This window comes from Taudactylus pleione, unplaced genomic scaffold (genome assembly GCF_031769625.1).
Source record: "Taudactylus pleione unplaced genomic scaffold, aTauple2 ptg001060l, whole genome shotgun sequence".
Classification (NCBI taxonomy): Eukaryota; Metazoa; Chordata; class Amphibia; order Anura; family Myobatrachidae; genus Taudactylus; species Taudactylus pleione.
Window position 1 is genome coordinate 3,665,719 of NW_028285461.1, and position 16,722 is coordinate 3,682,440.

Sequence of the window (16,722 nt, forward strand, 5' to 3'; positions counted from 1 at the left end):
TGTGTAACACACAACAGTATGTGACTGACCTCACAAATACGTAATTTATATAAGTGAGGTTACCAGAAAAACACCCTTCCCCCACACACCTGCCGGGCTGTAGGAGAAGGAAAGGGATAGGTATAAGCTGACAGTAAGGAGAATAAGTCACAGACAGGCAGCACTAGCAATAGTCACATACAATGCAGAAAAGTTATTACTCACTGCACCTTCTGCTACAATCAACATCAGATTCAGTGTCTGGGAGGGCTATAGCGCTGTGTACACTGCCCTTCAGCAGGGGAGAGGTACACAGGGGACCGGTCCACTTGATACCGCCTGTTAGTTCTGCGATGCCTGCCAGTAAAGATGGGCGCCGGAGACCTCAGAGGAGGAGTGGCTGAGAGATAAGATCAACTCAGCGACGCCAGACTGCGTGCTGAAAGGACCGCTGAGCTGAGGGGAGGAGCCGCTAGACAGGGAAGGCTGCCTCCCCTGGCTAGCAATTAACCCCCGGGTTGCTGGTCCCACTTCCAGCTTACTACCCTGGTGGTCTAGCGGTCACGTGGGGTGTTCCTCAGAGAGGGGGAGCCCGCCGCCGCTGCTAGCGCCTCCGGTCTGCCCCCAGAGACCGGAGGCTTCTGACTGCATGTAAAGTATCCGTGGGTTGCGGCTTACCTGATCCCCGGCGATCCGGCAGCAGTCAAGGGAGTCCCCAGAGCCCGGCTAGTACAGACTCTGGGGTCCCACCGCGATCCCCAGATCTGTACTGGTGTCGCGGTGCCAGTGGGGAATAGAAGCGGCAGCGTGGACATCCTAAAGGACAGTCTGATGCTGCCGCTCTGATAGTGTAAAAAAAAATAAAAAAATAAAAAACTTTTCTCTTTAAAAAAAAACAAAGCTTAGGGCTGCTCCTGCAGCCCCACTGCAACAGGGTAACCCGACTCCGGCCAGGCACCAACTAAAACTGAGGTGCCTGTGGCTCGGGGTATAGATGAGGACGGACCCAAGTGCATCCTGGGAGCAGTGAAAGCCCGTGGATCCAGATCCAGCTATACCCCCAAGGTCAACCCTGTGGACCCCCTATGGACCCTGAAGTAGAAATACAAAGATGCCTCAAACTATTAGATGAACAAGAGTACATGCAGAAAGACCCATAAATGTACAGAAAATGAGAAACCCCATAAGCACAATGGAGCAGGCACACTTCCTTTATTATTTCGTTAGTTAAGACAAAAAAAAAATTAATAAAATTAAGGATATGATCAATGAAATAAAGTCATAAATAAATTATCCCGCTTATGTAAATACCAGGATGGGCTTTAACATTTGGTCTCTACCTCTAGGAGGTGACTGAGCCTGAACGATGTAGGTTCTTTTATAGCAGGGGTGGCCAATAAGCAGCCATCCAGCTGTTGAACTACACATCCCAGCATGCCTTGCAACAGTTTTAGCATGGTCAAATAGCAAAACTGTGGCTGGGCATGTTGGGATGTGCACCTGGGGGGGCTGCTTATTGCCCACCCCTATTTTATAGCTTCTATACCAAACTGCAAAGAAAAAACTGCCCTCCAATGGAGGAAGAAGTAAAATCAGCCGATGTGATCGATCTGACGATGTAGTAAATGAATAGGATTGTGCCAGGAAATTCTTATCTATGGCAACAGCATAAAGAGAACAATGCTTGTATAAAAGGTGAGGTCAGATAATGGCCCGTGGCTCCAAAGTTGTGAGCCTTTAGGTTCCAATAACATCAAAAGGGTCCTGGCTTACATAAAGTAACCCTTTTAACTAACACTGAAGAGGCAGCATAATAGACACCATTGTTGCTTTTCATTTCCTCAGTGCCAGATGTTAGCTACCGTTAATGTGACAAAACAAACAGATGTGCGTTAACATTACGCGGACGCACACCCCATAACGGTTTGTGCTGTCTGACGTTAATGACCAGCCAGCAGGTCGATATGTTCTGCACTCTGCCGGATCTATTTTTAGGCTTCATACATGAGACGAACGCTCACAGAAACTTCAGCACTGAGTAACGAGACCTCTAGGAGTAGAGGAGAACAGTACATACTAATTATTTTCCTGTGCACAGTACAAACGCACGGACAGATTTACCAACAGGGACGTGGTCTAAACTGGGGCCGGCGGCATTGCAAGTCCCACATTGGCAGTACACTTGCTCGGTGGTTGCAGTGCGTGGGGCAGAGATTTGAGCGTCTCACCTGGATCTGAGATCTGACGAGAGGAAGCAGGATCTGCCATAGGACTGCTAATATCTTCCACGTAAGACGGTACAGAGGCCAGAATACCTGGAACGGTAAATGCAAGATGATCTATGCTGAGAAGTGAAATATAAATTAAATTAGCCCCAATTGTATAATTCCTCCACAAGGCCGCAACTAGGGGGGGGCTAGAGGTGCATGTGCACCGGGTGGCGGAATGCAGGGGGTGAAAGAGGGCTGACTCACGGTGGCTTGGGGGCTGCAGATTCAGAAAACGGCCATCCAAAAATGGCTGTCGCCAAGGAGGAGACAGATGCTAGAGGTCCTTACTGGACCTCTAGTGTCTGTCTCCTCCTTGGCGGCGGCCATTTTTGGATGGCCATTTTCAGCAGATTCTGCTAAAACGGCCATCCAAAAATGGCCGCCGCCAAGGAGGAGATAGACACTACAGGTCCTACTGGACCTCTAGTGTCTGTTAGGTCAGCGCAAGTGCCAGGAGAAGATGCTGAAAGCTGCATCTTCTCCTGTGAAACCCCCTGGCAACAAGCATGTAACCCCCTGGCAACAAGCATGTAACCCCCTGGCAACAAGCATGTAACCCCCTGGCAACAAGCATGTAACCCCCTGGCAACAAGCATGTAACCCCCTGGCAACAAGCATAAACCCCAAGGCAACGAGCATATAACCGCTGGCAACAAGCATAAACCCCAGAGCAACGAGCATGAGACCCTCTAGCAACAAGCACGGAACCCCTGGTAATGAGCTTAAAAAAATTGGCAATGAGCAGGTGATTTTAAAGTAATTAGAAGCCTTACTGTGGGGCATAAAATAGTGTCGGGCAAATATGTAAGTGGCACTTTGGTAATAGGCATTATAGTTTGTAGCATAATGTATAATGGGCATTAGGGTGTGTGGAATAATGTAAGTCACTATACCAGGGACGTTTGACTAGTGCACTGCCTTATGGAGGAGCAAGGACAAAATCCAGGTACGGGAAGGGAGGGGGCGCAAAATTGCTGCCTTGCACCGGGTGACAGATATCCTAGTTTCGGCCCTGTCCTCCAGCAGGCCTCAGCATGGCACACCGGCAGGAAGATATCTATGCTAATGTAGAAAGACCACCCGGCTGGATAAAGGGCTGTGTATGGTGAACATGAGGCTTAGGAGAGGCACAAAAAAATAAAAACAAAACTTGAACAATTGGTACATATCCAGAAAACATCCCCTATATATTCACCATCATCTATAAAATCTTAAATTGCCTGTCATTAGGAATCACCTACTAATATTGCATTAGTACAAATGCAGTAAAACACAGCGACCAATAAAGACACTTGTGTTCATTACCTTAACTTGCACTAGACAGAAATGCTATTTGCGCTTTTGTTGCTTTGGTTCGGTGCACATTTTACATTTACATGCAATGGAATGGAATCGCCGTTAGCCAGCAGGTGGTGCTAGGAGTATATAGCCCAGGGGCGTCCAAATTGCGGCCTTAAGGCCAGACGCAGCCTAACACATCCTGCAATCAGGCTACCTAACTGGTGTCCTGAATCCTTGTCTCCCATTGGCTGCAAAGCTTTGATTTATAGTCCCCGCTAACAACCTGTGCTCTGCTCCTCTTCAACTTTCTCTCCTTTTTTGTCTTTTGTCCCGTTTACTACCAAAATGACGAGTTACACCAAATGCATAATAAACCTGAACTGGGGTATAAAAAAGAAGTGGACTTGCTTTTTACTTATTTCAATATGGTGCGAAAAAAGGGTCTCTATATAAAAAGCTGGACAGAACCGATTACCAATAATGTAATATGTAGATTCATGCAGTGTGTACACATCCTAAGCATAAATACATGGAACACAGGAGAGTGTCGCATGGTTCTAAGGACATTGCAATGTACATCCAATACTCACAGAGGCCTCTGTAGCGGGACAGCTGCTGATAGGTCTGTTTCATGCGCTCTATGTTCAGCCTGCTGGCTTCTGCGTGATTCACAATGGGTTTCGGGTAGTGGATGCCTATAATGCACTTTGCTTCTTTCTGCACAGACTCCGGGGCATTCCAGGGCTCATATATATAACGGGAAGAGAAGCCCTTCAGCACAGGCAGGTATCGCCTACAGACAAAAGACATATCCAGCATTCAGAGAGTGGCAATGCACAAGCTGACAGCCAGGTGGCCCCGTTCTCACACCTGTCATATGAAGAATTGTACGTTCAAGAATCTAAACGCAAATATATGGTGAAATAAGCTGTATAACTTAATGATTCTTGTTTGTATAAGGAGATACATAATGGTTGGACCTTATGCAAGGACTAAGCCTGGTCGCAGATACACGCAGGCACACACAGTCAATTTGGTCTCTCTTAACCCAACACTACACCAGGTTTGGCATGAAGGTGAAATATACACTTCAATTAGGAGGCAATTACCGCTCAGAATAGGTACTCCCACAAGCTCCTGGGAAAAACATTGAAGAGGTAGGTTAAGTAGGACGCCTATTTATTTATGATGAGATCATTGAGCCCGATCCCCGTATAACCAACCCCGCAGTGCGATTTCTAACAATGGATATGGAAACCAGTGCGGTTATATACTGTGTACAGAAGCTATAAATATTACATGCTACAGACATGAATACATAAAGGCTAAGAGCTATGGGAATCATATCTTCTTCTCCTTTATAAGAACAGTATCTCCAGAGAGAAAGTCTTTGCGCAAACACTATTTCTAGGACAACAAATCCGCCTCTCATCTTATGTTTTCTGTTCAATTCTAATGTCTATAAACTGTGTAACTGTAGCCAGACCTACCTGACGTAGTCACCGCTGGGGTCTGTCCGTTTCCCAAAGCCCACAGGACAGTAACAATGGAAAAACTGCTGGAAGAAGGCGCTGCATGAAAGCCACATCCAGCTGCCGGCATTTACGCTGAAATCCGCATCCAGCAGCAGCTCGTCAAAGACCTGCACAAAGACAGGGATCAGATTAGACACACCCCCGACAGGCGGGGCCCAAACATTGAGGCACACCCCCGACAGGCGGGGCCCAAACATTGAGGCACCCCCCCCCGACAGGCGGGGCCCAAACATTGAGGCACCCCCCCCGACAGGCGGGGCCCAAACATTGAGGCACCCCCCCCCCCGACAGGCGGGGCCCAAACATTGAGGCACCCCCCCCCCCGACAGGCGGGGCCCAAACATTGAGGCACACCCCCCGACAGGCGGGGCCCAAACATTGAGGCACACCCAGACAGGCGGGGCCCAAACATTGAGGCACACCCAGACAGGCGGGGCCCAAACATTGAGGCACACCCCGACAGGCGGGGCCCAATCATGAGACCTATTGCCTGCAATTCTAAATCAGGCCTTGTGCGTTTAAGAACGAAAATTTTGCACAAGCCACAGGAGTAAATTGGCAATGCTTTCTCTACATGGTTTCTCGCTGAGCCAAACAGAACTACTACAGCACTAAAGGAGTTATCAAAATGGCATAAATATTTTAGCTGGTTAATGTAAAGCATCTTAAATTGTAGGTTTTGGAGCCCTTTAATAGTATATTCAGGAAAGACGGACAACAGACCTCATCTAACTGACCTTTACTCCACACTCCCAGCTGTTCCAGAGATCTCCCCGTGTCAGGAAGCAGGCCACTGCGTGTCTCGCCAAGTGATGTATCCAGCCTTCCTGCCTCAGCTGCGTCATGATGGCGTCAATCCACGGGAAGCCAGTCTTCCCTTCAGCCCACTTAGCCAGCGCCTCTGGATTCCGGTCCCAGGGGATCTGCACGCAAATGGGATTCCCCTCCATTTGGTCAAACTTGGGGTTGTTGGTGGCGGCGGTGTAGAAAAACTCTCGCCACAGGAGCTGGCCGTAGAGGGACAGCGGCGGGGGACTGTTTTTCTTCACCTTTGCGACAGACAAAAGAAAAAAAACACAGCGAGAGCCGGAGTTACCATTTCAGCTGACAAAATGCCTACACACAATCATTTTATCAGAGTCCAAGTCCAAGTGTCTGAACCCCCCTTATACTACACCACACACACCTACTAGCCAATAGCTAAAAGAAGCAAGCGCTATTCTCTACCCAAAATAGCCAGAAAGCATGTGTGTTATAATATGCACCATTTTCTCAGTACGCTGAGCTACAGAGATTTTGGAGAAGGTAAATTACTACTGGTTTGTGGTCTTAAGGTGCGTACACACCTTACACACCTTAAGACCACAACTGGATGACTGAACGATGACGATGTCGTTATCGTTCAAAAAATCGTTCAGTTTCAGGGCCAAAACGATGAACGGCAACTACCAATGCGCACTCCCGTTTGTAGTTGCCGTTCATCGCCCGAACCTCCTGTCCAACCTGACGATATTGTCAGGTTGAACATGTTCGGGGATGAGGGAGGGAGCCCGGCACTGAACGAAATCGTTCTTCATTTTGTTCAGTGTTTCTGCTCAGTGTCGTTAACGACCCTGAGCACACCCCTGCCTGGGACACACAGGACGATTTCGTTCAGAGCAAAACCTAATGTACTCCTCGCCTCTACACAGAAACAGGCAATATGATAGAGTTCATACAATAGTTATAAAAAAATAAATAAATTAAGTATACCAATTAAATTTTCAGTGACATGTATGAGGCCAAAGGGCCCTATTGAACGAATAAGTTGCATGCTCAGGAATATTACTCATTAAACGGCTGCCTACACCGTGTGTAGTGAACAGATCAACTCATGCAAACTATTTATAGAGCAGCGAGACGTTCTACAGATGAGAGGGCTTACTGTAACAGATCAGGGAAGGAAATACTGATGTCTCGAGACGCTCCTACACTCTGACAAATGTAACGGATAAATCAGTTTCTTATTTTTATGGTTATCCAGGGAAACAGCATTCATTGATTGAACAGCGGCTTAAACATTTGGATGATCCAGGAAAATGTATATTTTAGTATGATCCTTCTTAGAAGATGTGTATTCTAAAACCCCAACACTAGACCTAAAGAAATGAATGATCCATGTTTAGGACTCCTGAGAAGTAACAGACTCACCTTCTGATACAACTCCTGTAAGCGATAGTAAAAGAGCCGGCAGGAGAGGCAGCCGAATCGCAGGTAAGGACTGAGACCCGTAGGACTTGCCAGCAGAGAATTTGCGTTCATTCGCGGCCGCTCGTAATTTGCCACCCAAGCCTGCAACAGAAACATCGACATAAAATTATTGTGGAACCAGTGAGCTATTTACTAACATTACCGAAAGGTGCAAATATAGATTAAAAGTACAGCGGCCAATCACCATTCAGCTTTCATCTATGCAGTATGGAAGCAAACACCTGATTGGTTACCGTTTTCACCTTTCGGCACTGTTCGCAAATAAACCTTAGTGATGAGTTTTTAGATTTTCTTTCACTGTTAAATACTTAGCTATAGTCTACCCTGACCACCAATCAGATTTCAGGATTTTTCATTTTTTTTTGCAAAAAATCCCATTGTAGCGCCCTGCGGCTGCCCTTTTTGGCCTAAACAGGTCACAGTACAAGTGCGCTCTCCTGTTTGTTCCCTTACCTTCCGTTCCAAGTGTCTGTCTAGACGGGCCAGAGCCTCCGTTTCCCCTCCTGGCCACACAGCGGCTCCTTGACTGTCGCATGGGAAGCCTGACACACAACATATATACATATAAAATACATGGCCACAACATTTATTCATACATGTGCAGATATTTAGGCAACACTGTAAAAAAATAAAAATAAAAAAACCACATTCAATTAATACAATAGAGGCACTTCTATTTCCTCTGGTTAGTGATCAGGATTTAAGTTTAAAGGTTTAATGACTCATCTTATATATACAATTCATAGGTCTGTTTGTCTGACTGACTGTCCGTTTATGCATTCGGACACCCCTGCACTGATTGGGATGAAACCAACGCGAGGTGGTCCAGTTGGAACCTGGCCAGATTTTGGGGGTTTAGGGTCCCGGTCGGACCTCCCGTTGGCGTCCGCTGGGCAGAACATTGACCCGGGGAGCCTGTTCTGAGCCTTCCACTTGATGGATTTGGACAAAAACTTCAGAGTGGTAACATCCCAGAAGACATACTAAGGGGTTGAGGTCCCGGTCGGACCTCCCGTTGGGGTACGCTGGGCAGAACTATGACGCAGGGAGCCTGTTCTGTGCCATCAATTGGATGGATTTCGATGATAACTTCAGAGGGGGTGGCAATTGGTCTGAGATGCCTAACTTAATAACTTGAAGATTTAAACCCGGGCAATGCCGGGTACTTCAGCTATTTCTAATAAACAATACTTCTAACAAGACTGAAGAAGGCGGAGTTTAGACTGATGCGGTTCGTGAAAATGACTTTGAACGTTGTGCCACTTCTTCAGGGCTTAATAAGCGCCATAAGAGAAACATTTTGAAGACCCTACTCATCCTTCCAAAATGAAAACTAACCAATAGTTCCTTTGACAAGTGAATTGAATTCACACAAAAGCATCAGATTTTTTCTACAATATTTTGGACACCATTTGTAGAGGGTTATGTGCCCACATGTGCAGTGACTTGGCTATTCTGGAAAAGGTGGATGGTGAAAACAAGAAACTTCACTAAATTGACCATTAAGAGTGACGGGACACTGGGCCTCTCTTTATTATAGGTTTTACTGTTATGTTTTCAATGTTTTAATTATATTGGTCCTAACATTGTGCTTGACTATAGTGGCAGGTTGAGTATCCTGCAAATCTGACCAACTGGATAACTCAGGTTCTTTTCAAGGCTATGGGTTTACCCATGAACCCGCAATTGCACCCCTAAATGAACTTTTCCACCCAAACGAACCCAATTAATTTGTCTCTCAAAATTATCTCTTGTTCTTTTAATTTACTGGAAATCTAGGCACACTCCTACACAACGATGCCACCCATTGCCATCAATAAGAAGGTGCCATCTTTTTCAACTGTACCAGGTGAATTTGCACAAAGAGAGGATTTTCTTTAAGTCCATGGGGGGGGGCACTAAATTGATGTTGGGGTAAAGAGGATGCGGGAGAAGCGCAGGAACATTTGCAAAGTGGAAGCAGTACCCCCATTCAAAAACTGGCATCTCTGGCGCTGTTTGGCTCTGCACAGGGCACTCACCGACCTGATAGAATGTACCTGGAGTCTTTTTGTGGAACTGGCTGCCCAACTCCAATCTACACCTAACAAGTGGTGGAAGTAATCCACCAAGAAATGGACTGTTTAGAAGCTGGTAAACCCCTTTTCTGAGCATCACAAAGGGCCAATAGATCATTCATCTGGTGGACATTTCTTATCCTCTAAACATAATTCTGGAAAGCCCAAACCAAATCCAAGAAACGAAGAGCACTCATCTTCTGAAGATTTATGAAGGGCACTAATAAAAGGCACCAGTGGAATATGGTGGTGTTATGTAAACAATCTCCTACATTAGGACAGTCTCATTATGGGCACTATTGATACATTGGAGAAAGACAGGGACAATTACCTTATCGCCATCATTTTCTTCATTTAGGTGGCAGCCATCTTTGTGTAATGACCTAATATTTAGGAGAACGCTGCCCAACAATTCACTAAGACAAGTCACTGGTGCCTAGTGAATTGATAGGCTGCATTTCTACCGGGTCTAGGCTACAATCATTGCATCCACTGTGTCTAGATTATTAGTAAGGATCCAGGAGGTTTAACCCAACGGACTGGAGCAGTGAGCAAGGACTCCACATTATTGATTTAGTACAAGTGTACCCACGGTGTCAGTTTTAAATACAGGACTAAAACCCAGTCGGTGTGTATAAGAACTGTGCTTTTGCTGTGCTACTAATGTGACATTACCAACGCCTTACCGAGTTCCTCCAAAGATGGCACACCGTACGTCTCATCGTGCGTGCTCTTGATCTCTGCTCGGGAGTTTTCCACCTGCTGTCTTGTGACACTCGGGACTGGTCTCCGCGGAAGCTCCATGCGGCTGATGATGGCTTGGAATCTTTTGTAAGTTAGTGGAGGGCTGTTACCGTTCAGCTGAATAATTCTGTATAAAGAATACATAAGGAGATTTACAAATCTTGCCAGACTTAATACCCAGACTTAGAGTACAGTACATAAGGAGCTACTGACATTTTAGGATTCACCGGGATTGAATCCAAATGTCACCAGCAATCAATCGGTTGCAGGCACAACACCACACTTTAAAATAACAACATGTTACTGCCATAAATCAGCATATTAAGCTGGCAAACTACCCTGACTTAAGGGTAAATTTACTAAAGTGAAAGTTTTTAGAAGTGGAGATGTTGCCCATAGCAACCAATAAGATTCTATTTAACATTTAACTAGCACCTTCTAGAAGATAATAGCTAGAATCTGATTGGTTGCTATGGGCAACATATCCACTTCTAAAAACTCTCACTTTAGTAAATTTACAGAGTTAAAAAAAAATAAAAATATAGGATTTTGGTACTTACCGATAAATTCCTTTCTCTGATTCGACGGGGGACACTGGAGCGTAAACAATGGGGTATAGACGGTGGTAAAATAGAGCCTGGCACTTTAAATCATTTAGAAGTGTGACTGGCTCCTCCCCCTCTATTCCCCATCAGCCCTGGTTAAGAAACTGACCCCGAGAGGAGACTGAGGAAAACAGAAGAAGAGAAGAATCCACAGAACGGAAGAAGACCGACTGAAGAAGAACAGTGACCCACTGCAGGGAACACATGCAGTCACACAACCATATAATGCAGAGAAACAGCAGTAATGCAGAGAAAACGCAGTCTAACTAGAAAAAAAAATCAAAAATTAACCACACTCAAAAAACCAGGTAAGCAGCGCTGGGCGGGCGTCCAGTGTCCCCTGTGGAATCGGAGAAAGGGATTTATCGGTAAGTACCAAAATCCTATTTTCGCCTTCATCCACGAGGGTACACTGGAGCATAGACCATGGGGATGTCCCAAAGCTAACCTCCCAGGTGGGAACTGAGAAACTCGCAGACATAGTGGCCAACCGAAAGAGGGACCGCCACACACTGATGTTAGGATATTTGTAAAAAAAAACAAGAGCTGAGAAGCAAGCGCTGTAGAACACAGGAGAGAATGAGACACAGCCGCAAAATTCCCCAAACTCCCAGCCTAAGCCAAAGAAAACAGGAGAACAGCGACCCTAGTCACCAACCACGGATGAGCTAACTCAGAACACCAACGGAAACTGAAACAGACCAGCCCTGATCCGTAGAAAAGGATAGCACCATCAAGATTCGAGAGGAGAAAAGAAACAACTTGAGAAGACCTCCTCTGACATTAGAATCCCAACACTGCTGGGCAGCGAAAATTATACAGATAAATATATATCTATATAGATCTACATACATTACATACATATAGCACTGTACCAGTCCCAGAATACTCAAGCAACAGAATATACAAGAAGACCAGAGAACAATCCGCCAGGATCATTCCTGCGGTCCATATCAGAAAGGGGTTTCAACCAGCAGAAGGGTTAGAACTTAGGAAGTCTCTAACGAGTTAGGATCACACAATGCTTAAAATGGAGGCTGCACCAAGAGAATCGGAGACTACAACACCCTGCAGAGGCTCAGATAACAAGATAAACCATAAGACGGCAACATGAACCCTTCAGCGAGTTCAGGCAAAACAGCCTCCATGCCTGGAAGATCAATCCAATCCCCCCAGTAACAGCCTATGAGGGACAACTTCCAAAAGTAATGGAAGTGTGCAGATAATACCAGCTTCCTAGTATTTGAAAATCATGGAAGCAACAGCCACACAGAGTGCAAGAACCCTAAGGATCTCTTCAGAAGAAGAGCTGGCCTACAGGCAAGAGATACGGGCCATTCCCAGTGTAGGAAGTACCCAAGTCAATTAGGCTAGAACACTAGAAGGGTTTTCATGAAGGTGCCTTAGATAAAACGGAAGTCCGTGTCTAGAAGGCCGTGGACTGACAGGAACAGACTAGCTTGGATACCCGAAGGAGAAGGGGGGGATAAACGGCAAATGCCCCAAGAGGGAACCAAGGGGTGGCCTCGTAGTAAACAAAAACATAACAAGGCCTTCTGCATAGCAGTCCAGACTCTAGCAGAACCCCAACAGACTCTTGCATAATAGCGTCGCTATCGTCCAGTCTAAGAGATGAATCAGTGAAGGCCCCCAAAACATCAGCAGTCCGCTACCTGAGAGTGTTACCTTAGGCAGGTATGTATGTATGCACACACACACACACACACATATATATAAAATATACGTCAAGTTCTTATAACTAAGGAAGCCTAGCATAAAATATCAACGAAGACCCTGTTACAAGATGTACATAGAAATATTACATATGTAACACTGGATCTCTAACCAGTGACGTCTGACATAAAAATGGTGGATACTATCATTGAACAGCAGGAACCTGCCCCACCAAGTTATGCTTAATGCCTGCCTATATTATACAAGGCGAGCCTAATCCTGCCAAACCTGCTTGGAGGGTGGCCTAGGGCCTGCAGAAAAAATGACTAACTGCTGTCTGTTGTAATTTAACCAAATAAGCTCTGAGAGAGGATGTTTAAAAAGGAAACTTACATGGGGGCTACTGCATTAGAGACTTATCTTGCTGACCTACATCAGTTCAGTCTGCGACAAGACAATACCTGGCGTACCGGAATGCATCCTGAAAAGTGTACCAATACAGTGATACAGAAGGCGGGAAAGCATAGATATTAGTGATCCCAACCAAGGGAGGGATAGACCCCGTAGTCACCCGAAACCCATTAAGGAGTCTAAAATGTTTCCTCCGATTTTAGATTTTAGGAGCAGTGGCATACTCACATCTTACTGCTGCCGCTGGGATGCTGGGCGTAGGGGGCACTGAGGAACCTGGACACAAGCCGTTTCCAGCTGTGCCAGGCCTCACAGAGACAGGCGTCTCACGCAGGGGCCCCTTCTCAGGCCACAGTAGCTGTGACGGTCCCTTCCCGGGCTGCCGCAGTCCACAGTCTGCCTGTCCTCACTGGAAAAAGGATTAAAAATTAAATTTAAAATAAATGAAATACTAAAGGGCTGGAGACAGCCCACTGTGCACCGGCTCTCGGGCACAATTTCTAAACTGAGGCTGATGGGGAATAGAGGGGGAGGAGCCAGTCACATTTCTAAATAATTTAAAGTGCCAGGCTCTACTCTACCACCGTCTATACCCCATGGTCTATGCTCCAGTGTCCCCTAGTGGATGAAGGAGAATTTAAAAAAAAAAAAAAAAAAATACAACCAAAACACATTTTATGGACTATTGCTGATACAATACTACAAATGATATGTAAAGGCTGTTCCCACTAACAAAGCTGATTTTGAACCAACCAGCAGTTCAGAAGGATCAACAACACAAGTTCTAATTTAAATAGGGCTGTGTAATTTCCTAACATGAGCTATGACGTACGTGCTGCTTAATCCTCCCTTTCTCTCTATTGACATGAGAGCTCCTGAAATGCATATTAGATATTGGTTTGGTGGAGTGTCTTCTTAAAACCCTTAAGCAAGAGCTTTCCTGCCACATACATAGTCTTCTGTGCAGCCACCCACCCACAAGGTCCCGGCTGCTAGCTGCGAGAGTGCGATATTGAAAAGATTAAAGATTCAGGGGGGTATTTATCAAAGTTTGGAGAGAGATAAAACTGAGAGATAAAAGTACCTGCCAATCAGCTTCTACCTTACATTTTTCAAACAAAGCCTGTAAAATGTAAGTTAAAAAACGGATTGTTTAGTATCTCTCACAATTGGAGTCCATCAATATTTGGTAGGTAGGGCCATTAGAGTCTGCACTTTACTCCGGAAATGTAACACTGCATTCCCAGAGCAAAGCGCAAGAATCTGATGCCGAAATGCTGAGCAGTGATAAATGCCATGTCATATGGGTGACATCAAGGACTGGATCTTTAAGCTTTCTTTTGGGGAGAGTAGCAACCTTTTACACATCAGAGATTCATCCTATATAGGTACCAAAATCAAAATATTGTACTGGTTTAATGATTTGCAATGGATAATCAGAGCACCCTGAACCCTAGATGTGCTTGCACATGGTACACTTAGGGATATGGGGGGCGGGGGTTTACCTCCTTTAAATCCAGGAAACAAGCCTTGCACAAGATTTTGGTCCACCATCAAAGCAAATCATGCATTACTGTGGCCTAAACGCTTGCCCCATTGAGTTGGAGAAGACCAGCCCTTAAGTAGAAGAATGGTTGCAGATTGCCCCCACATCAGGCTACTGGCAAGCAGGTGTTGAGGTGGTAAAAGACAGGTTCTGGAGTAAAAGGGGAGGACCTGCTTCAAGCCCCAGTAGTGGTCACACTCCTCACTAGTAGGTGCAAAAAGAATCTAATGAGGACACTAGGATCCCTTCACATTTACAATGAGGGTGTCCAGCAGTTCCTATGAAAAAAAGTAAACAAAAATAAGGGCTGGTCCCTAACCTGTACCAAGGGAACTTACTGGGAAATGTATCAACTTCTAAATAAGCGGAGTCGTTGCCTGTACTGTAGCAACCAATCGGCTTCTAACTAGCATTTACAAAGTGATAGGTAGAAGCTGATTGGAGAGGTTTCCCATTGCAAACACTCTTTTGTAAGTGTTTTATCAGTAAGCTAGAAAGAAGGAGATCGTGTGACTACAAGGACCAGCTGTTGTCCCCGGGCATCTGTGCTGGAAAACTGATGCAGGGGTCCCTGGAGTAGGATTGTTTCTGCTGGATGGAGGAGTGTTGCCTACTATACTGGTGGATTAGGAGACACTAGTCGAGGGTATTCTGGTTATTAAAGACCCACAAGTGTGGACTATATTAGCGGCACAAGAGAATGCACCAGCAGTTGGGAAATGAACACGACATTTAACAGTATTATCACTGCTTTATATGGTGCTGCCAGGTCTGCATAGTGCCCTATAGGGGACAAAAATTACACTGTACTTTTTATATGGAATTCGTTGAGTTTCAAAACAGACCGTATTAATTAGGTAAATGATAAGACAAAGTGAGTAACATTAAAACAGACTGTGCCCTGGGTGGACAGAAAAGGATCATGGACATAGGGGGTCAATACAATTAGGTGCGAATTGCGAGTTTATTTCTTGAAACTCGCACAAATCGCAGTGAAGCGTACTCCCGTGAATTCTCCAATCAAATTAAAAATGCCTATTCGCACTGCTCGCAGCGGAGGGGTGCGAACTGACTGCCAAATGAGATTTGCGAGAAGTGCATGAAAATGTGGGGAGACCATCCTGGACCCCCAAAATGGGTAATTTCGTTAGCAGGACCGAAGGCTGTCTGTGGGCATTAGGAGGGTACTGTAGGTTTTTAAATGGTGTCAAATGGCTGATTTGTGCTTTTGTTTGTTTCTTTAATGAAAGAAAATGATAAATTTTTTCGTTTAATCTCAAACGAATTAAACGAAAAATGCTAAATAAAAGTAGGAAAAGGGTGATTTTGGGGTACTTTGAGGGCACCTTGAAAAACAAAAAAAAAATTCAACTAAAAATTTATTGTAATTAACTTTGGGGTGCCTAAACTAACGAAAAAGTTGATTTTGGGGTAATTTGAGGACCTTTTTTAACCCCCCAAAAATGACATGTAATTATTGGTCTAATTAAGTTAATTGGAAACTTCCAAATGCCTAATTAGTTATCAGGGTGGTGTCCAAGGGGTTCAGCACAGTGTCCCCACATTTTAACCTTAAAATAAAGATTTTCCTTTCCATCTCTCACCCTCAGGGAGGTGCGAGTAGAAAGTTGTGAATTCAGTCTGACTGATTAGTGCGAGTTGCTAATTGTATTGCAAAATTAATTTGCTATGCAAACTCAAAGTGAAAATAGCAACTCGCACCTCGCCATTCGCACCTAATTGGATTGAGCCCACAGACTGAATGAGAGTGCACTGAAGACAGGGATAGAGGGTCCTGCTTGTGAGAGCTTACAGACTAGTCAGGGTATTACTGGGAGATAAACTGGAAGAAACGAGTCGGAATGGCAGAGAGTTGGGAGGTAGTGCGAGGAGGCCTGATAGACTTCAATGACCATGTGAGCTTTCAGGGAACTTCGTACTAAACATCTATCGGTGGCACTAACATCTAATACTCCGCTGTCCTGTGTTTGATCTGATTTAGTGGATACAAAGATGGATATCTGTATACGCTTCATATGGATATCTATATACTAACAGTATTACTAGCATTGCTGCCTATTCCTTTACCTCATGGATATTGCAAGTACTTGCTTTACCCATAGAAACACATTGTGCATGTTTCACGTTTTAATTTGAGATCTTTATATCATGAAACCTGTGGCCATGGTACATACGATACTTTTTTTGGACTATGCAGTAGACTCAGAACAACGTAAATTAATCCAGGCTTATTCAGATAGGCACATTACGTGGTGGGTTTATAGGTTTTGCTTGTTTGTTAATTGTATATTATTGTGGGGATTGTATATGAATAAATGAGATTTGGCATGGATGATCAGCACCCCTGTT

At 45.0% G+C, this 16,722-nt stretch overlaps 1 protein-coding gene across 2 annotated transcripts in view; it reads right to left on the reverse strand.

Annotated features, from left to right (window-relative positions):
- Positions 1 to 16,722, reverse strand: part of CRY2 (cryptochrome circadian regulator 2) — a 53,321-nt gene that overhangs the window by 12,968 nt on the left and 23,631 nt on the right. For both annotated transcript variants that reach the window (XM_088461496.1, XM_088461495.1), the window contains exons 4-10: positions 10,059 to 10,243; positions 7,769 to 7,857; positions 7,256 to 7,396; positions 5,803 to 6,114; positions 5,021 to 5,172; positions 4,121 to 4,323; positions 2,208 to 2,294 (exon numbers count right to left, since the gene is read on the reverse strand). In XM_088461496.1, the coding sequence (XP_088317622.1) occupies positions 2,208 to 2,294; positions 4,121 to 4,323; positions 5,021 to 5,172; positions 5,803 to 6,114; positions 7,256 to 7,396; positions 7,769 to 7,857; positions 10,059 to 10,243 (1,169 nt within the window). The remainder of the gene's footprint in view (positions 1 to 2,207; positions 2,295 to 4,120; positions 4,324 to 5,020; positions 5,173 to 5,802; positions 6,115 to 7,255; positions 7,397 to 7,768; positions 7,858 to 10,058; positions 10,244 to 16,722) is intronic.